The sequence below is a fragment of the Scyliorhinus torazame genome, chromosome 16 (assembly GCF_047496885.1).
Source record: "Scyliorhinus torazame isolate Kashiwa2021f chromosome 16, sScyTor2.1, whole genome shotgun sequence".
NCBI lineage: Eukaryota > Metazoa > Chordata > Chondrichthyes > Carcharhiniformes > Scyliorhinidae > Scyliorhinus > Scyliorhinus torazame.
In genome coordinates, this window is record NC_092722.1 from 92,419,279 (window position 1) to 92,441,836 (window position 22,558).

General features: G+C 55.2%; 1 protein-coding gene across 1 annotated transcript in view; it reads right to left on the bottom strand.

Moving 5' to 3' along the window:
- Positions 1–22,558, bottom strand: part of gapdh (glyceraldehyde-3-phosphate dehydrogenase) — a 93,990-nt gene that overhangs the window by 55,401 nt on the left and 16,031 nt on the right. Inside the window, exons 2-3 of the mRNA XM_072478747.1 lie at positions 15,062–15,116; positions 4,145–4,244 (exon numbers count right to left, since the gene is read on the bottom strand). Of these exons, the coding sequence (XP_072334848.1) occupies positions 4,145–4,244; positions 15,062–15,084 (123 nt within the window). The 5' untranslated portion in view covers positions 15,085–15,116. The remainder of the gene's footprint in view (positions 1–4,144; positions 4,245–15,061; positions 15,117–22,558) is intronic.

Below are 22,558 nucleotides of genomic sequence, written 5' to 3' on the forward strand. Positions count from 1 at the left end.
ACACACACACACACACACCCCGAGCGAGATAGTGACACACACACACAGCGAGACCGAGATAGTGACACACACACACACACCCCGAGCGAGACCGAGATAGTGACACACACAAACACAGAGCGAGACCGAGATAGAGTGACACACACACACAGCGAGACCGAGATAGAGTGACACACACACAGAGCGAGACCGAGATAGAGTGACACACACACAGAGCGAGACCGAGATAGGGTGACACACACACAGAGCGAGACCGAGATAGAGTGACACACACACAGCGAGACCGAGATAGAGTGACACACACACACCGAGCGAGACCGAGATAGAGCGACACACACACAGCGAGACCGATAGAGTGACACACACACACACACACAGAGCGAGACCGAGATAGAGTGACACACACACAGAGCGAGACCGAGATAGAGTGACACACACACACACACAGCGAGACCGAGATAGAGTGACACACACACAGAGCGAGACCGAGATAGAGCGACACACACACAGCGAGACCGATAGAGTGACACACACACACACACACAGAGCGAGACCGAGATAGAGTGACACACACACACAGCGAGACCGAGATAGAGTGACACACACACACACACAGCGAGACCGAGATAGAGTGACACACACACAGAGCGAGACCGAGATAGAGTGACACACACACACAGCGAGACCGAGATAGAGTGACACACACACAGAGCGAGACCGAGATAGAGTGACACACACACACAGCGAGACCGAGATAGAGTGACACACACACACCGAGCGAGACCGAGATAGAGCGACACACACACACACACACAGCGAGACCGAGATAGAGTGACACTCACACACAGCGAGACCGAGATAGAGTGACACACACACACACCGAGCAAGACCGAGATACAGTGACACACACACACAGCGAGACCGAGATAGAGTGACACACACACACACACCCCGAGCGAGATAGAGTGACACACACACACAGCGAGACCGAGATAGTGACACACACACACACACCCCGAGCGAGACCGAGATAGTGACACACACACACACAGAGCGAGACCGAGATAGAGTGACACACACACACACACAGAGCGAGACCGAGATAGAGTGACACACACACAGAGCGAGACCGAGATAGAGTGACACACACACACACAGAGCGAGACCGAGATAGAGTGACACACACACAGAGCGAGACCGAGATAGAGTGACACACACACAGAGCGAGACCGAGATAGAGTGACACACACACACACCCCGAGCGAGATAGAGTGACACACACACACAGCGAGACCGAGATAGAGTGACACACACACACCGAGCGAGACCGAGATAGAGCGACACACACACAGAGCGAGACCGAGATAGAGTGACACTCACACACAGCGAGACCGAGATAGAGTGACACACACACACACACCCCGAGCGAGATAGTGACACACACACACACAGAGCGAGACCGAGATAGAGTGACACACACACACAGACAGCGAGACCGAGATAGAGTGACACACACACACAGCGAGACCGCGATAGAGTGACACACACACAGAGCGAGACCGCGATAGAGTGACACACACACAGAGCGAGACCGAGATAGAGTGACACACACACACAGCGAGACCGAGATAGAGTGACACACACACACACCCCGAGCGAGATAGAGTGACACACACACACAGCGAGACCGAGATAGAGTGACACACACACACCGAGCGAGACCGAGATAGAGCGACACACACACAGAGCGAGACCGAGATAGAGTGACACTCACACACAGCGAGACCGAGATAGAGTGACACACACACACAGCGAGACCGAGATAGTGACACACACACACACACCCCGAGCGAGATAGTGACACACACACACACAGAGCGAGACCGAGATAGTGACACACACACACAGCGAGACCGAGATAGTGACACACACAGCAAGACCGAGATAGTGACACACACACACAGAGCGAGACCGAGATAGTGACACACACACACACACAGCGAGACCGAGATAGTGACATACACACAGAGCGAGACCGAGATAGAGTGACACACACAGCGAGACCGAGATAGAGTGACACACTCACACACACACACAGAGCGAGACCGAGATAGAGTGACACACACACACACACACACACAGAGCGAGACCGAGATAGTGACACACACACGCACACAGAGCGACACCGAGATAGTGACACACACACACAGCGAGACTGAGATAGTGACACACACACGCACACACAGCGAGACCGAGATAGTGACACACACACACAGCGAGACTGAGATAGTGACACACACACGCACACAGAGCGACACCGAGATAGTGACACACACAGAGCGAGACTGAGATAGTGACACACACACGCACACACAGCGAGACCGAGATAGTGACACACACACACAGCGAGACTGAGATAGTGACACACACACGCACACAGAGCGACACCGAGATAGTGACACACACAGAGCGAGACCGAGATAGTGACACACACACACAGAGCGAGACCGAGATAGTGACACACACACAGGGGACACACACACACACACAGAGCGAGACCGAGATAGTGACACACACACAGAGCGAGACCGAGATAGAGTGACTGACACACACACACACACAGCGAGACTGAGATAGTGACACACACACGCACACACAGCGACACCGAGATAGTGACACACACACACAGCGAGACTGAGATAGTGACACACACACGCACACACAGCGACACCGAGATAGTGACACACACACAGAGCGAGACTGAGATAGTGACACACACACGCACACACAGCGAGACCGAGATAGTGACACACACACGCACACACAGTGAGACCGAGATAGAGTGACACACACACACACAGAGCGAGACCGAGATAGAGTGACACACACACACAGAGCGAGACCGAGATAGTGACACAGACATGCACACAGAGCGAGACCGAGATAGTGACACACACACACACAGAGCGAGACCGAGATAGTGACACACACACACACACACAGAGCGAGACCGAGATAGTGACACACACACACACACACACACACACACACACAGAGACCGAGATAGTCACACACACACACACACACACACACACAGAGCGAGATAGTGTCACACACACAGAAGGGGACACACACACACAGAGCGAGACCGAGATAGTGACACACACACACACACAGAGCAAGACCGAGATAGTGACACACACACACACACACAGAACGAGACCTAGATAGTGACACACACACACACACACACACACACACACACACACACACAGAGTGAGACCGAGATAGTGGCACACACACACACACACACACAGAGCGAGACCGAGATAGTGACACACACACACACACACACACAGCGAGACCGAGATAGTGACACACACACAGCGAGACCGAGGTAGAGTGACACACACACAGAGCGAGACCGAGATAGTGACACACACACACACACACACACAGAAGGGGACACACACACACACCGAGCGAGACCGAGATAGAGTGACTGACACACACACACCGAGCAAGACCGAGATAGAGTGACACACATACACACACACACACACACACACACAGAGCGAGACCGAGATAGTGACAAACACACACACACACACAGAAGGGGACACACACACACACCGAGCGAGACCGAGATAGAGTGACTGACACACACACACAGAGCGAGACCGAGATAGAGTCACACACACACACACACAGACCGAGATGGTGACACACACACTGACAAACAGAGCGAGACCGAGATAGAGTGACACACACACACACACACAGAATGGGACACACACACACTGAGCAAGACCGAGATAGAGTGACACACACACACACACACACACACAGAAGGGGACACACACACACACAGAGCGAGACCGAGATAGACACACACACACAGAAGGGGAGACACACACACACACACAGAAGGGGAGACACACACACACACACAGAAGGGGAGACACACACACACACACACACACACACACACACACACACACACACACACACACACACACACAGATGGCGAGAGACACACACACAGACAGATGGGGAGGGACACACACAGGGAGAGTCAGAGAGAAAACGTCTTTATCAGCCAGTGTTCATTTTCCACAAGGAGTAGTGGGAGTGCGACACTCACCATGTAGTTCACATCAATGAATGGGTCATTAATAGCCACCACCTCGACCTTGCCATTGGCAATGGCAGCCCTGGTGACCAGGCGACCAATGCGTCCAAATCTGTGAGCAACAAAGAGATTGAGGGTCAGCAACAAGAACCAGCTCACACAACCTCAAACACTCATAGCCCAACATCAATCCCAAACTAATCCCACTGCCCCTCGCTCTCCCCATAGCCCAGTATTAATCCCAAACTAATCCCACTGTCCCGCTCTTTCCCCATAGCCCTGTATCAATCCCGACCTAATCCCACTGCCCCACTCTCTCCCCATAGCCCTGTATCATTCGCAAACTAATCGCACTGCCCCACTCTCTCCCCATAGCCCTGTATCATTTGCAAACTAATCCCACTGCCCCGCTCTCTCCCCATAGCCCTGTATCAATCCCAACCTAATCCCACTGCCCCGCTCTCTCCCCATAGCCCTGCATCATTCGCAAACTAATCGCACTGCCCCACTCTCTCCCCATAGCCCTGTATCATTCGCAAACTAGTCGCACTGCCCCACTCTCTCCCCATAGCCCTGTATCATTCGCAAACTAATCGCACTGCCCCACTCTCTCCCCATAGCCCTGTGTCATTCGCAAACTCATCCCACTGCCCCACTCTCTCCCCATAGCCCTGTATCATTCACAAACTATTCCCACTGCCCCACTCTCTCCCCATAGCCCTGTGTCATTCGCAAACTCATCCCACTGCCCCACTCTCTCCCCATAGCCCTGTATTAATCCCAACCTAATCCCACTGCCCCGCTCTCGACCCATACCCCTGTATTAATACCAAACTAATCCCACTGCCCCGCTCTCTCCCCATAGCCCTGTACCAATCCCCAAACTAATCCCACTGTCCCGCTCTCTCCCCATAGCCCTGTATCAATTCCAAACCAATCCCAATGCCCCGCTCCCTCCCCATAGCCCAGTATCAATTCACAAATTAATCCCACTGCCCCACTCTCACGCCACAGCCCTGTATCATTCGCAAACTAATCCCACTGCCCGACTCCCTCCCCATAGCCCTGTATCAATCCCAACCTAATCCCACTGCCCCACTCTCGACCCATACCCCTGTATTAATACCAAACTAATCCCACTGCCCCACAGCCATGTATTCTACAAATACATAAAACAAAAAAGAGTGGCTAAGGTAAATATTGGTCCTTTAGAGGATGAGAAGGGAGATTTAATAATGGGAGATGAGGAAATGGCTGAGGAACTGAACAGGTTTTTTGGGTCGGTCTTCACAGTGGAAGACACAAATAACATGCCAGTGACTGATGGAAATGAGGCTATGACAGGTGAGGGCCTTGAGAGGATTGATATCACCAAGGAGGTAGTGATGGGCAAGCTAATGGGGCTAAAGGTAGACAAGTCTCCTGGACCTGATGGAATGCATCCCAGAGTGCTAAAAGAGATGGCTAGGGAAATTGCAAATGCACTAGTGATAATTTACCAAAATTCACTAGACTCTGGGGTGGTCCCGGCGGATTGGAAATTAGCAAACGTGACACCACTGTTTAAAAAAGGAGGTAGGCAGAAAGTGGGTAATTATAGGCCAGTGAGCTTAACTTCGGTAGTAGGGAAGATGCTGGAATCTATCATCAAGGAAGAAATAGCGAGGCATCTGGATGGAAATTGTCCCATTGGGCAGACGCAGCATGGGTTCATAAAGGGCAGGTCGTGCCTAACTAATTTAGTGGAATTGTTTGAGGACATTAACAGTGCGGTAGATAACGGGGAGCCAATGGATGTGGTATATCTGGATTTCCAGAAAGCCTTTGACAAGGTGCCACACAAAAGGTTGTTGCATAAGATAAAGATGCATGGCATTAAAGGGAAAGTAGTAGCATGGATAGAGGACTGGTTAATTATTAGAAAGCAAAGAGTGGGGATTAATGGGTGTTTCTCTGGTTGGCAATCAGTAGCTAGTGGTGTCCCTCAGGGATCAGTGTTGGGCCCACAACTGTTCACAATTTACATAGATGATTTGGAGTTGGGGACCAAGGGCAATGTGTCCAAGTTTGCAGACGACACTAAGATAAGTGGTAAAGCAAAAAGTGCAGAGGATACTGGAAGTCTGCAGAGGGATTTGGATAGGCTAAGTGAATGGGCTAGGGTCTGGCAGATGGAATACAATGTTGACAAATGTGAGGTTATCCATTTTGGTAGGAATAACGGCAAAAGAGATTATTATTTAAATGATAAAATATTAAAACATGCTGCTGTGCAGAGAGACCTGGGTGTGCTAGTGCATGAGTCACAGAAAGTTGGTTTTCAGGTGCAACAGGTGATTAAGAAGGCAAATGGAATTTTGTCCTTCATTGGTAGAGGGATGGAGTTTAAGACTAGGGAGGTTCTGCTGCAATTGTATAAGGTGTTAGTGAGGCCACACCTGGAGTATTGTGTTCAGTTTTGGTCTCCTTACTTGAGAAAGGACGTACTGGCACTGGAGGGTGTGCAGAGGAGATTCACTAGGTTAATCCCAGAGCTGAAGGGGTTGGATTACGAGGAGAGGTTGAGTGGACTGGGACTGTACTCGTTGGAATTTAGAAGGATGAGGGGGGATCTTATAGAAACATATAAGATTATGAAGGGAATAGATAGGATAGATGCGGGCAGGTTGTTTCCACTGGCGGGTGAAAGCAGAACTAGGGGGCATAGCCTCAAAATAAGGGGAAGTAGATTTAGGACTGAGTTGTGAAGGTTGTGAATCTATGGAATTCCTTGCCCAGTGAAGCAGTAGAGGCTCCTTCATTAAATGTTTTTAAGATAAAGATAGATAGTTTTTTTGAAGAATAAAGGGATTAAGGGTTATGGTGTTCGGGCCGGAAAGTGGAGCTGAGTCCACAAAATATCAGCCATGATCTCATTGAATGGCGGAGCAGGCTCGAGGGGCCAGATGGCCTACTCCTGCTCCTAGTTCTTATGTATCAATCCCACTGTCCCACTCTCTCTCCATAGCCCTGTATCAATCCTGAACTAATCCCCCTACCCCGCTCTCTCCCCATAGATGTCTCGGATCGTGTTTTCGGGATCCTTAAGGGGGAGGGGGTGCAGCCCCAAGTCGTGGTCCACATATGTACCAACGACATAGGTAGAAAAGGGGATAGGGATGTAAGGCAGGAATTCAGGGAGCTCGGGTGGGGTGGAAACTTAGATCTAGGACAGAGTTATTATCTCTGGGTTGTTACCCGTGCCACGTGCTAGCGAGACGAGGAATAGGGAGAGAGAGGAGTTGAACACGTGGCTACAGGGATGGTGCAGGAGGGAGGGTTTCAGATTCCTGGATAATTGGGGCTCATTCTGGGGGAGGTGGGGCCTCTACAAACGGGATGGTCTACACCTGGACCAGAGGGGTACCAATATCCTGGGGGGGGGGGGGGGGGGGGGGGGGGAAATTTCCTAATGCTCTTCGGGAGGGTTTAAACTAGTTCAGCAGGGGCTTGGGAACCTGAATTGTAGCTCCAGTATACAGGAGGTTGAGAGTAGTGAGGTCATGAGTAAGGTTTCAAAGTTGCAGGAGTGTACCAGCAGGCAGGAAGGTGGTTTAAAGTGTCTTCTTCAATGCCAGGAGCATCCGGAATAAGGTGGGTGAACTTGCGGCATGGGTTGGTACCTGGGACTTCGATGTTGTGGCCATTTCGGAGACATGGATAGAGCAGGGACAGGAATGGTTGTTGCAGGTTCCGGGGTTTAGATATTTCAGTAAGCTCAGGGAAGGTGGTAAAAGAGGGGGAGGGGTGGCATTGTTAGTCAAGGACAGTATTACGGTGGCAGAAAGGACGTTTGATGAGGACTCGTCGATTGAGGTAGTATGGGCTGAAGTTAGAAACAGGAAAGGAGAGGTCACCCTGTTAGGGGTTTTCTATAGGGCCTCCAAAAAGTTCCAGAGATGTAGAGGAAAGGATTGGAAAGATGATTCTGGATAGGAGCGAAAGCAACAGGGTAACAGTTGTTATGGGGGACTTTAACTTTCCAAATATTGACTGGAAATGCTATAGTTCGAGTACTTTAGATGGGTCCGTTTTTGTCCAATGTGTGCAGGAGGGTTTCCTGACACAGTATGTAGATAGGCAAGGTCATATTGGATTTGGTACTGGGAAGTGAACCAGGACAGGTGTTGGATTTGGAGGTAGGATAGTGACCACAATTCGATTACGTTTACCTTAGTGATGGAAAGGGATAGGTTTATACCGCAGGGCAAACTAATCCCACTGCCCTGCTCTCTCCCCGTAGCCCTGTATCATTTGCAAACTAATCCCACTGCCCCGCTCTCTCCCCATAGCCCTGTATCAATCCCCAAACTAATCCCCACTGCCCCACTCTCTCCCCATATCCCAGTATCAATCACAAACTAATCCCACTGCCCCACTCTCTCCCCATGGCCTTTTTTCAAAACCAAACTAATCCCACTGCCCCGCTCTCTCCCCATAGCCCTGTATCAATCCCCAAACTAGTCCCACTGTCCCACTCTCTCCCCATATCCTAGTATCAACCACAAACTAATCCCACTGCCCCACTCTCTCCCCATATCCTAGTATCAATCACAAACTAATCCCACTGCCCCACTCTCTCCCCATGGCCTTTTTTCAAAACCAGACTAATCCCACTGCCCCGCTCTCTCCCCGTAGCCCTGTATCATTCCCAAACTAATTCCACTGCCCCGCTCTCGCCCCATAGCCCTGTATCAATCTCCAAACTAATCCCACTGCCCCGCTCTCAGAGCGAGAGGGGGGGGGGAGACGGAGCGAGAGGTGGGGGGGGGGGGGAGACGGAGCGAGAGGAGGGGGGGGGGAGACGGAGCGAGAGGAGGGGGGGGGGAGACGGAGCGAGAGGAGGGGGGGGGGGGGAGACGGAGCGAGAGGAGGGGGGGGGAGACGGAGCGAGAGGAGGGGGGGGGGGGAGACGGAGCGAGAGGAGGGGGGGGGGAGACGGAGCGAGAGGAGGGGGGGGGAGACGGAGCGAGAGGAGGGGGGGGAGACGGAGCGAGAGGGGGGGGGAGACGGAGCGAGAGGGGGGGGGAGAGACGGAGCGAGGGGGGGGGGGAGACGGAGCGAGGGGGGGGGGGGAGACGGAGCGAGAGGGGGGGGGGAGACGGAGCGAGAGGGGGGGGGGGGGGGGGAGACGGAGCGAGAGGGGGGGGGGAGACGGAGCGAGAGGGGGGGGGAGACGGAGCGAGAGGGGGGGGGGAGACGGAGCGAGAGGGGGGGGGGGGAGACGGAGCGAGAGGGGGGGGGGGAGACGGAGCGAGAGGGGGGGGAGACGGAGCGAGAGGGGGGGGGGAGACGGAGCGAGAGGGGGGGGGGGAGACGGAGCGAGAGGGGGGGGGAGACGGAGCGAGAGGGGGGGGAGACGGAGCGAGAGGGGGGGGAGACGGAGCGAGAGGGGGGGGAGACGGAGCGAGAGGGGGGGAGACGGAGCGAGAGGGGGGGGAGACGGAGCGAGGGGGGGGGAGACGGAGCGAGGGGGGGGGAGACGGAGCGAGGGGGGGGGAGACGGAGCGAGGGGGGGGGAGACGGAGCGAGGGGGGGGGAGACGGAGCGAGGGGGGGGGGGGGGAGACAGAGACACAGATAGGAGGGTGGGGCAGCTGACCGGGATCATAAACTCTGGAATTCGCTCTCGAAACCCCTTTCTCCCTGTGTCTCTGTCCTTTCAAATTCCTCCCTTGGTTCATTTGCTGCCTGGATCACCAGGTGCGTGTGGGTGTGAGCTTGACCTGATCACCCATGTCCTGCTGAACTGGGCAATGTGAGTCTGGCTGACAATATCATGGCAGAAACCCTAGCCCTGTTCAGGATCTCGGTTACAGCTCCACGACTGCATGCAGCCGCAGAGATTCCCACCAACACTCTCCGCTGGAAATGAGGGCAAGCAGGCTAAATTTGACCACGGAATCTTAGACGGAGTGAGAGATAACCCTTCCCTCCGAGCCCTGAAAATATCCCCGTGCTCCCAATGACAGACACCGAGAAGGTCAGTCTCTGGCACCTGCTCCGTCTACCCCGGCAGGAGACAGCTGCAGATTGTGAGAGAAAGAGAGAGCGCGTAGGAGAGGGAGGTGGCGCAGTGGGTAGCACTGCTGCCTCATGGTGCCGAGGTCCCAGATTCGATCCCGGCTCTGGGTCACTGTCCGTGTGGAGTTTGCACATTCTCCCCTTGTTTGCGTGGGTTTCACCCACAACCCAAAGATGTGCAGGGTAGGTGGATTGGCCACATTAAATTGCCCCTTGATTGGAAAAAAGAGAGTGGGAAAGTGCACGAGAGAGTGCGCATGAGTGCGTGAGAGAGAGCGCGAGAGCGAGAGCGCGCATGAGTGCGAAAGAGAGCAAGAGAGAGCGAGAGCTCGAGAGTGAGCGCGAGAGCGAGCGCGCATGCGAGAGAGAGAGCACGTGCGAGAGAGCGAGCACTTGCTCTCTCCCTCCCTCTCGCGCACACTCTCTCTCGCTTGGGCTCTCTCTCTCGCGCGAGAGCTTGAGCGCCCGAGAGAGAGAGCGTGCGAGAGAGAGCAAGAGAGAGAGCGCACGCTCTCTCTCTCTCGAGCTCGCTTTCTCGCTCGCGCGAGCGCACGAGAGAGCGCGCGCGAGAGAGCTCGAGAGATACAGCGGGAGACAGGCAGCGCGAGAGAGAGAACGAGCGTGAGAGAGAGAGAGAGCGCGAGAGAGACAGCAGGAGACAGACAGCGCGAGAGAGAGCATGAGAGAGAACGCAAGAAAGAGAGAGCACGAGAGAGAGAGCGGGAGACAGACAGCGCGAGAGAAAGCACGAGAGCGCGAGAGAGAGCGCACGCGAGAGATGGAGAGAGAACGCGAGCTCGAGAGAACGCGAGCTCGAGAGCGCGTGAGATAGAGAGCGCAAGAGAGAGAGCGCGAGAGAGATAGAGAGCGCGAGAGAGATAGAGAGCGCGAGAGAGATAGAGAGCGCGAGAGAGATAGAGAGCGCGAGAGAGATAGAGAGCGCGAGAGAGATAGAGAGCGCGAGAGAGATAGAGAGCGCGAGAGAGATAGAGAGCGCGAGAGAGATAGAGAGCGCGAGAGAGATAGAGAGCGCGAGAGAGATAGAGAGCGCGAGAGAGATAGAGAGCGCGAGAGAGATAGAGAGCGCGAGACAGACCGCGAGAGAGAGCATGAGAGAACGCGAGAAAGAGAGACCGCGAGAGAGATAGAGAGCGCGAGAGAGACAGCGGGAGACAGACAGCGCGCGAGAGAGAGAGCATGAGAGAACGCGAGAAAGATAGAGAGCGTGAGAGAGACAGCGGGAGACAGACAGCGCGCGAGAGAGCATGAGAGAACACGAGAAAGAGAGGGCGCGAGAGCGGGAGACAGACAGCGTGAAAGAGAGAGCGCGAGAAAGTGAGAGAGAGCGCACGAGAGACAGACAGCGCGAGAGAGAGCGGGGGGACAGACAACGTGAGAGAGCGCATGAAAGAGTGAGCGGGCAAGAGAGTGAGTTGGCAAGCGAGGGGAGTTTGCAGTGGAGGGGGAGAGGGCAGGGAGAGGAACTTCAATTTAAACACAATCGCCTTTCCAATCTGGCCACTGCTTGGAATTGCCTTCGGGGGACAGGAGCCTATGCCCTCTTCCCCCCCCAGCCACACTGGAAGGTGCTGGGAGCAGATTAGGGAGGTGGTGGGGGGGGGGGGGGGATTCGTCTCCTAAATCACCTCTAACCCAGGGGTGAGAGGAGCAGGAACCGGGGATAATTCACCCCCTCCCCAACCCGGGGGGAGGCAACTAAATGTTGCTCCCTGCTCCCACTGCCACCACCTGTCAGTGATTGTTATGTGGAGGAAGTTTTGGAGGTTTAAGGTGCCTCTACCACTGTAGCGACCCCCCCTCCCCCCTAACAGCTGCCACACTGGGAGGCTATCCATAGTGAGGCCAATAGACAACAGAGGCACTCTGTTGAGGCACTCCCCAGCTGCTCAGCACCCCCCCCCCCCCCCCCCCCCCCCCCCGGGTTACTGGTGGACAAGTGCTGGGGGAGGGAGGGGAGGCACTGGGCTGGGACAGAGAGGGAGGGGTGGGGGCTGGGCTGTGTATCCAGCCTCCCCTCCTCCAGACGTGCTGGGTGTCACAGAGCAAATGCTCACCGTGACCCGGGCTGGAGGTGTGTCTTGGGAGGGGGAGGGGGAAATGGGGCACATACGTGCTGGAAGTCAGCTACACAAACACACACCAGGATGTGAGTCAGAGACAGGACCAGAGACACCGAGAGACACACGAGAGAGTCAAAGACAGAGAGACAGAAGGAGAGTCAGAGAGAGAGACATAGAGAGTCAGAGAGAGAGAGTCGGAGACAGAGAGACATAGAGAGAAAGTCAGAGAGAGAGAGAGTCAGAGAGAGACACAGAGAGAGAGAGTCGGAGACGGAGAGACATAGAGAGAAAGTCAGAGAGAGAGAGAGTCACAGAGAGAGTCAGAGAGAGAGACACAGAAAGTCACAGAGAGAGTCAGCGAGAGTCAGAGAGAGAGACAGAGTCAGGGAGACATGAGTCAGACCAGAGTCGGAGAGAGTCGGAGCGGAGAGAGAGAGAGAGAGAGTGTCAGAGTCGGAGAAAGACAGAGAGAGAGTGTCAGAGAGTGAGTCGGAGAGAGACAGAGTCGGAGAGACAGAACCACAGTCAGAGACTGAGAGACACAGAGAGTCAGAACCAGAATCAGAGAGATAGAGTCGGAGGGAGTCAGAGACAGAACCAGAAAAGTCAGAGAGACGGAGTCAGGGAGAAAAATAGTCAGAGTAGAGTAAGACAGAGGGGAGAGACACACAAACAGACTGAGGGAGAGAATCCGAGAGACACAGAGAGTCAGAATGGTGCAGTCCCGCCCCCCCCCCTCCCAGTTTCAGCATATTGCAGCCCAAGCACAACACCCGGTGGAGGGATGGTCCTGAGCCCAACACGTGGCCGTTCAGCCCAGGTCCCTTCAGCAGGGTCAGTTGTTGGCGCGCGTGCGCAGGGGGGTGCACGCGTGTAGGGGGTACACTCGGGCACGCGCGTAAGGGGTACACTCGGGCGCGTGCGTAGGGGGTACACTCGGGCACGGGCGTAGGGGGTACACTCGGGCACGCGCGTAGGGGGTACACTCGGGCACGCGCGTAGGGGGTACACTCGGGCACGCGCGTAGGGGGTACACTCGGGCACGCGCGTAGGGGGTACACTCGGGCACGCGCGTAGGGGGTACACTCGGGCACGCGCGTAGGGGGTACACTCGGGCACGCGCGTAGGGGGTACACTCGGGCACGCGCGTAGGGGGTACACTCGGGCACGCGCGTAGGGGGTACACTCGGGCACGCGCGTAGGGGTACACGGGCGCGCACGCAGGTGGCACACTCAGGCACACGCGTAGGGGGTACACTCGGGCGTGCGTGTAGGGGGCACGGGCACGCGCGTAGGGGGGTACACTCGGGCGCGCGCGCAGGGGGAACATTCGGGCATGCGCGCAGGGGGTACACTCGGGCACACGCGCAGGGGGTACACTCGGGCACACGCGCAGGGGGTACACGCGGGTGCGTGTGTAGGGGGTACACGCGGGTGCGTGTGTAGGGGGTACACGCGGGTGCGTGCGCAGGGCACGCGGGTGCGTGTGTAGGGGGTGCACGCGGGTGCGTGTGTAGGGGGTACACGCGGGTGCGTGTGTAGGGGGTACACGCGGGTGCGTGTGTAGGGGGTACACGCGGGTGCGTGTGTAGGGGGTACACGCGGGTGCGTGTGTAGGGGGTACACGCGGGTGCGTGTGTAGGGGGTACACGCGGGTGCGTGTGTAGGGGGTACACGCGGGTGCGTGTGTAGGGGGTACACGCGGGTGCGTGCGCAGGGCACGCGGGTGCGTGCGCAGGGCACGCGGGTGCGTGTGTAGGGGGTACACTCGGGCGCAGGCAGAAAGCTGGTGCTGAAATCTGTCCCCCAGCCAGTTTCTGGGGCTGCGGGGGCAGAGGTTTCCTGAAATGTTCCTCACTCAGCTCATGGCTGGGGTAAGGAGGAAGGCAAAACCACAGGAGGCATGGAGAGAGAAATAAAGGCAGAAACAGAGAGACAGAGAAAGGGGGAGAGAGAAAGAAAGACAGAGAGAGTCAGAGAAAGGAGAGAGAGAGAGAAAGAAAGACAGAGAGAAAGGAGAGAGAGAAAGAAAGGCAGAGAGAGAGTCAGAGAAAGGAGAGAGAAAGAAAGACAGAGAGAGAGAAAGAAAGGCAGAGAGTCAGAGAAAGGAGAGAGAGAAAGAAAGGCAGAGAGTCAGAGAAAGGAGAGAGAGAAAGAAAGACAGAGAGAGTCAGAGAAAGGAGAGAGAGAGAAAGAAAGACAGAGAGAAAGGAGAGAGAGAAAGAAAGGCAGAGAGAGAGTCAGAGAAAGGAGAGAGAAAGAAAGACAGAGAGAGAGAAAGAAAGGCAGAGAGTCAGAGAAAGGAGAGAGAAAGAAAGACAGAGAGAGAGATAAGGCAGAGACAGAGAGAAAGAAAGGCAGACAGATGAGAGAAAGGGGAGAGAGGAAGAAAGGAAGGCAGAGGCAGAAAAGAGAGTGAGTTTCAACCTGCTCCATCCTGTTTGAACACGAGGCTGCTCTCAAACACTTTCGCCGCTTCGTTTCCTTCCTGATTCCCCGCGATCGTGTCAGGAACAGGGGCACCAAAAATAACCCCCCACCCCCAGGACAAGACACGTTTCACACCAACTCCCAGGCAGTCTAAAGGAAAAGATGGAAGTGAGAGAGCGAGCAGGACCAGCTTTCTGAACAAGTTTAAAGGGGGAGGGGGGAGTTGGGGATAGGTTTAAGGAGAACTTGAGACAAGTTTATTAATTTTAAGTAGTTGGAGGAAAGTTGATACAGTTTGGGAAAGTTGACACAGTTTGGGAAAGTTGATACAGTTTGGGAGTTTCCCTGCTCCTTACCCGTTGATGCCGATCTTCACCATGTTGCAGTGTCTGAGTGCGGGCTCCTTGAGTGCTGTGATTCAGAAAGAGGAAGGAGTGAGCGGGCAGAGAGGCAGCTTTATACCGTCAGCTCCACATCATAATCCAGCCCCCAGGACATCACAGCCGGCACCTCCCTCAATTCACCCTCCCTCATTTCACCCTCACTCAACTGACCCTTCACCTCAACTCACCCTCACCTCAACCCACACTGCACCTCACCCTCCCTCAATTCACCCTCACTCAACTCACCCTCACCTCAACCCACCCTCACCTCAACTCACCCTCACTCAACTCACCCTCACTCAACTGACCCTTCACCTCAACTCACCCTCACCTCAACTCACACTGCGCCTCAACTCACCTTCACTCAACTCACCCTCACTCAACTCACCCTCACCTCAACTCACACTGCGCCTCAACTCACCTTCACTCAACTCACCCTCACTCAACTCACCCTCACCTCAACTCACACTGCGCCTCAACTCACCTTCACTCAACTCACCTTCACTCAACTCACCCTCACCTCAACTCACCCTCACCTCAACTCACCCTCACCTCAACTCACACTGCGCCTCAACTCACCTTCACTCAACTCACCCTCACTCAACTCACCCTCACTCAACTCACCCTCACTCAACTCACCCTCACTCAACTCACCCTCACTCAACTCACCCTCACCTCAACTCACCCTCACTCAACTCACCCTCACCTCAACTCACCTCACCCTCACAACTCACACTGCACCTCACCCAACTCACACTGCGCCTCAACTCACCCTCACTCAACAAACCCTCACCTCAACTCACCCTCACTCAACTCACCCTGCGCTTCAACTCACCCTCACTCAACTCACCCTCACCTCAACCCACCCTCACCTCAACTCACCCTCACCTCAACTCACCCTCACTCAACTCACCCTCACTCAACTCACCCTCACTCAACTCACCCTCACTCAACTCACCCTCACCTCAACTCACCCTGCGCCTCAACTCACCCTCACTCAACTCACCCTCACCTCAACCCACCCTCACCTCAACTCACCCTCACTCAACTCACCCTCACTCAACTCACCCTCACTCAACTCACCCTCACCTCAACCCACCCTCACCTCAACTCACCCTCACCTCAACTCACCCTCACTCAACAAACCCTCACCTCAACTCACCCTCACCTCAACCCACCCTCACCTCAACTCACCCTCACTCAACTCACCCTGCGCCTCAACTCACCCTCACCTCAACTCACCCTCACAACTCACACTGCACCTCACCCAACTCACACTGCGCCTCAACTCACCCTCACTCAACAAACCCTCACCTCAACTCACCCTCACTCAACTCACCCTCACTCAACTCACCCTCACCTCAACTCACCCTCACTCAACTCACCCTCACTCAACTCACCCTCACCTCAACCCACCCTCACCTCAACTCACCCTCACTCAACTCACCCTCACTCAACTCACCCTCACCTCAACTCACCCTCACTCAACACCCTCACTCAACTCACCCTGCGCCTCAACTCACCCTCACCTCAACTCACCCTGCGCCTCAACTCACCTTCACTCAACTCACCCTCACTCAACTCACCCTCACCTCAACTCACCCTCACTCAACTCACCCTCACCTCAACTCACCTCACCCTCACAACTCACACAGCACCTCACCCAACTCACACTGCGCCTCAACTCACCCTCACTCAACAAACCCTCACCTCAACTCACCCTCACCTCAACCTCAACTCACCCTCACCTCAACTCACCCTCACTCAACTCACCCTCACGTCAACTCACCCTCACTCAACTCACCCTCACTCAACTCACCCTCACTCAACTCACCCTGCGCCTCAACTCACCTCAACTCACCCTGCGCCTCAACTCACCCTCACTCAACTCACCCTCACTCAACTCACCCTCACCTCAACTCACCCTCACCTCAACTCACCCTCACTCAACTCACCCTCACCTCACCCTCACAACTCACACTGCACCTCACCCAACTCACACTGCGCCTCAACTCACCCTCACTCAACAAACCCTCACCTCAACTCACCCTCACCTCGACTCACCCTCACTCAACTCACCCTCACCTCAACTCACCCTCACTCAACTCACCCTCACTCAACTCACACCGCCTCACACTCACACTCACCTCATCCTCACTCACCTCATCCTCACTCATCTCACACTTCACCTCAACTCTCCCTCACTCAACTGTCCCGACACCTCACCCTCACTCAACTCACCCTACACCTCACCTCAACTCACCCTCACCAACCTCAACTCACCCTCACTCAACTCACCCTGCACCTCAACCCAACTCACCCCTCACCTCATCCTCACTCAACTCACCCTGCACCTCAACTCACCCTCACCTCAACCTCAACTCACCCTCACTCAACTCACCCTGCACCTCACCCAACTCACCCTCACCTCATCCTCACTCAACTCACCCTTCACCTCAACTCTCCCTTCACTTCAACTCTCCCTCACTCATCTGTCCCTACACCTCACCCTCACACAACTCACCCTGCACCTCACCTCACCCAACTCACCCCTCACCTCATCCTCACTCAACTCACCCTTCACCTCAACTCTCACTCAACTCTCCCTCACTCAACTCTCCCTACACCTCATCCTCACACAACTCACCCTGCACCTCACCTCACCCTCACTCAACTCACCCCTCATCCTCACTCAACTCACTCTCACTCAACTCTCCCTACACCTCACCCTCACTAAACTCACCCTCACCATCCTCAACTCACCCTCACTCAACTCACCCTGCACCTTAACTCACCTCACCCTAACTCAACTCACCCTCACCTCAACTCACCCTCACTCAACTCACCCTGCACCTCACCTCCCCCTCACTCAACTCACCCCTCATCCTCACTCAACTCTCCCTAACTCAACTGTCCCTACACCTCACCCTCACTCAACTCACCCTGCACCTCAACCTCACCTCACCTGCACCTTAGCTCACCTCACCCACCTCATCCTCACTCAACTCACCCTCACACAACTCACCCTCACCTCAAACTCATCCTCACTCACCTCACACTTCACCTCAACTCTCCATCACTCAACTGTCCCTACACCTCACCCTCACTCAACTCACCCTACACTTCACCCTCACCTCAACTCACCCTTGCATCACCAACCTCAACTCACCCTCACCTCAACCTCAACTCACCCTCACCCTCAACTCATCCTCACCCTCAACTCATCCTCACTCACCTCATCCTCACTCAACTCACCCTGCACCTCACCTCAACTCACCTTCACCTCAACCTCAACTCACTCTCACTCAACTCACCCTGCACCTCACCTCAACTCACCCTCACCTCAACTCACCATCACCTCAACTCATCCTCACTCACCTCATCCTCACTCAACTCACCCTCACTCATCTCACCCTTCACCTCAACTCCCCCTCACTCAACTGTCCCTACACCTCACCCTCACTCAACTCACCCTCACCTCACATTATCCTCACTCAACTCACCCTTCACCTTACCCTCACTCAGCTCACCCTGCACTTCACCCTCACCTTAATTCACCCTCACCTCAACTCACCCTCACCTCAACCTCACTCATGGGGAGGCAGTGCAGCCCAGCACTGCAAATCAGCTCACTCACTCACCTCAATTTACCTCAACTCACTCATGGGGAGGCAATGCAGCCTGGCACCTCAACTCAATTCACCTCAATGCAACTCACACACGCGCTCGCTCTCACACACACACAGCTCGCTCTCACACACGCGCTCGCTCTCACACACACACAGCTCGCTCTCACACACGCGCTCGCTCTCACACACACACAGCTCTCACGCACACAGCTCTCACACACACAGCTCGCTCTCACACACACACAGCTCGCTCTCACACACACAGCTCGCTCTCACACACACACAGCTCGCTCTCACACACACAGCTCGCTCTCACACACACACAGCTCGCTCTCACACACACACAGCTCGCTCTCACACACACACAGCTCGCTCTCACACACACACAGCTCGCTCTCACACACACACACAGCTCGCTCTCACACACACAGCTCGCTCTCACACACACAGCTCGCTCTCACACACACAGCTCGCTCTCACACACACACAGCTCGCTCTCACACACACACACAGCTCGCTCTCACACACACAGCTCGCTCTCACACACACAGCTCGCTCTCACACACACAGCTCGCTCTCACACACACACAGCTCGCTCTCACACACACACAGCTCGCTCTCACACACACAGCTCGCTCTCACACACACACACAGCTCGCTCTCACACACACAGCTCGCTCTCACACACACAGCTCGCTCTCACACACACAGCTCGCTCTCACACACACACACAGCTCGCTCTCACACACACACACAGCTCGCTCTCACACACACAGCTCGCTCTCACACACACAGCTCGCTCTCACACACACAGCTCGCTCTCACACACACAGCTCGCTCTCACACACACACACAGCTCGCTCTCACACACACAGCTCGCTCTCACACACACACAGCTCTCACACACACAGCTCGCTCTCACACACACACAGCTCGCTCTCACACACACAGCTCGCTCTCACACACACACACAGCTCGCTCTCACACACACACACAGCTCGCTCTCACACACACAGCTCGCTCTCACACACACAGCTCGCTCTCACACACACAGCTCGCTCTCACACACACACACAGCTCGCTCTCACACACACACACAGCTCTCTCTCACACACAGCTCGCTCTCACACACACACAGCTCGCTCTCACACACACAGCTCGCTCACACACACACACAGCTCTCTCACACACAGCTCGCTCTCACACACACACAGCTCGCTCTCACACACACACACAGCTCGCTCTCTCACACACACAGCTCTCACACACACAGCTCGCTCTCACACACACACACAGCTCGCTCTCACACACACACACAGCTCTCTCACACACACACAGCTCGCTCTCACACACACACAGCTCGCTCTCACACACACACAGCTCGCTCTCACACACACACACAGCTCGCTCTCACACACACACACAGCTCGCTCTCACACACACACACAGCTCGCTCTCACACACACACAGCTCGCTCTCATACACACACACAGCTCGCTCTCACACACACACACAGCTCGCTCTCACACACACACACAGCTCGCTCTCACACACACACAGCTCGCTCTCACACACACACAGCTCGCTCTCTCACACACACAGCTCGCTCTCACACACACACACAGCTCGCTCTCACACACACAGCTCGCTCTCACACACACAGCTCGCTCTCACACACACAGCTCGCTCTCACACACACACACAGCTCGCTCTCTCACACACACAGCTCGCTCTCACACACACAGCTCGCTCTCACACACACACACAGCTCGCTCTCACACACAAACACACAGCTCGCTCTCACACACACAGCTCGCTCTCACACACACACAGCTCGCTCTCACACACACACAGCTCGCTCTCACACACACACACAGCTCGCTCTCACACACACACAGCTCGCTCTCACACACACACAGCTCGCTCACACACACACAGCTCGCTCTCACACCCACAGCTCGCTCTCACACACACACAGCTCACTCTCACAAACACACAGCTCTCACACACACACAGCTAGCTCTCACACACACAGCTCGCTCTCACAAACACACAGCTCGCTCTCACACACACAGCTCGCTTTCACACACACAGCTCGCTTTCACACACACAGCTCGCTCTCACACAAACAGCTCGCTCTCACACACACAGCTCGCTCTCACACACACACACAGCTCGCTCTCACACACACACACAGCTCGCTCTCACACACACAGCTCGCTCTCACACACACAGCTCGCTCTCACACACACACAGCTCACCCTCACACACACACAGCTCGCTCTCACACACACAGCTCGCTCTCACACACACACCGCTCGCTCTCACACACACACAGCTCGCTCTCACACACACACAGCTCGCTCTCACACACACACACAGCTCGCTCTCACACACACACACAGCTCGCTCTCACACACACACACAGCTCGCTCTCACACACACACAGCTCGCTCTCATACACACACACAGCTCGCTCTCACACACACACACAGCTCGCTCTCACACACACACACAGCTCGCTCTCACACACACACAGCTCGCTCTCACACACACACAGCTCGCTCTCTCACACACACAGCTCGCTCTCACACACACACACAGCTCGCTCTCACACACACAGCTCGCTCTCACACACACAGCTCGCTCTCACACACACAGCTCGCTCTCACACACACACACAGCTCGCTCTCTCACACACACAGCTCGCTCTCACACACACAGCTCGCTCTCACACACACACACAGCTCGCTCTCACACACAAACACACAGCTCGCTCTCACACACACAGCTCGCTCTCACACACACACAGCTCGCTCTCACACACACACAGCTCGCTCTCACACACACACACAGCTCGCTCTCACACACACACAGCTCGCTCTCACACACACACAGCTCGCTCACACACACACAGCTCGCTCTCACACCCACAGCTCGCTCTCACACACACACAGCTCACTCTCACAAACACACAGCTCTCACACACACACAGCTAGCTCTCACACACACAGCTCGCTCTCACAAACACACAGCTCGCTCTCACACACACAGCTCGCTTTCACACACACAGCTCGCTTTCACACACACAGCTCGCTCTCACACAAACAGCTCGCTCTCACACACACAGCTCGCTCTCACACACACACACAGCTCGCTCTCACACACACACACAGCTCGCTCTCACACACACAGCTCGCTCTCACACACACAGCTCGCTCTCACACACACACAGCTCACCCTCACACACACACAGCTCGCTCTCACACACACAGCTCGCTCTCACACACACACAGCTCGCTCTCACACACACACAGCTCGCTCTCACACACACACAGCTCGCTCTCACACACACACAGCTCGCTCTCATACACACACAGCTCGCTCTCACACACACAACTCGCTCTCACACACACACAGCTCGCTCTCACACACACACAGCACGCTCTCTCACACACACAGCTCGCTCTCACACACACAGCTCGCTCTCACACACACACAGCTCGCTCTCACACACAGCTCGCTCTCACACACACAGCTCGCTCTCACACACACAGCTCGCTCTCACACACACACAGCTCGCTCTCACACACACACAGCTCGCTCACACACACACAGCTCGCTCTCACACACACACACACAGCTCGCTCTCACACACACAGCTCGCTCTCACACACGCACAGCTCGCTCTCACAAACACACAGCTCGATCTCACACACACAGCTCACTCTCACACACACAGCTCGCTCTCACACACAGAGATCGCTCTCACACACACACACACAGCTCGCTCTCACACACACACACACAGCTAGCTCTCACAAACACACAGCTCACTCTC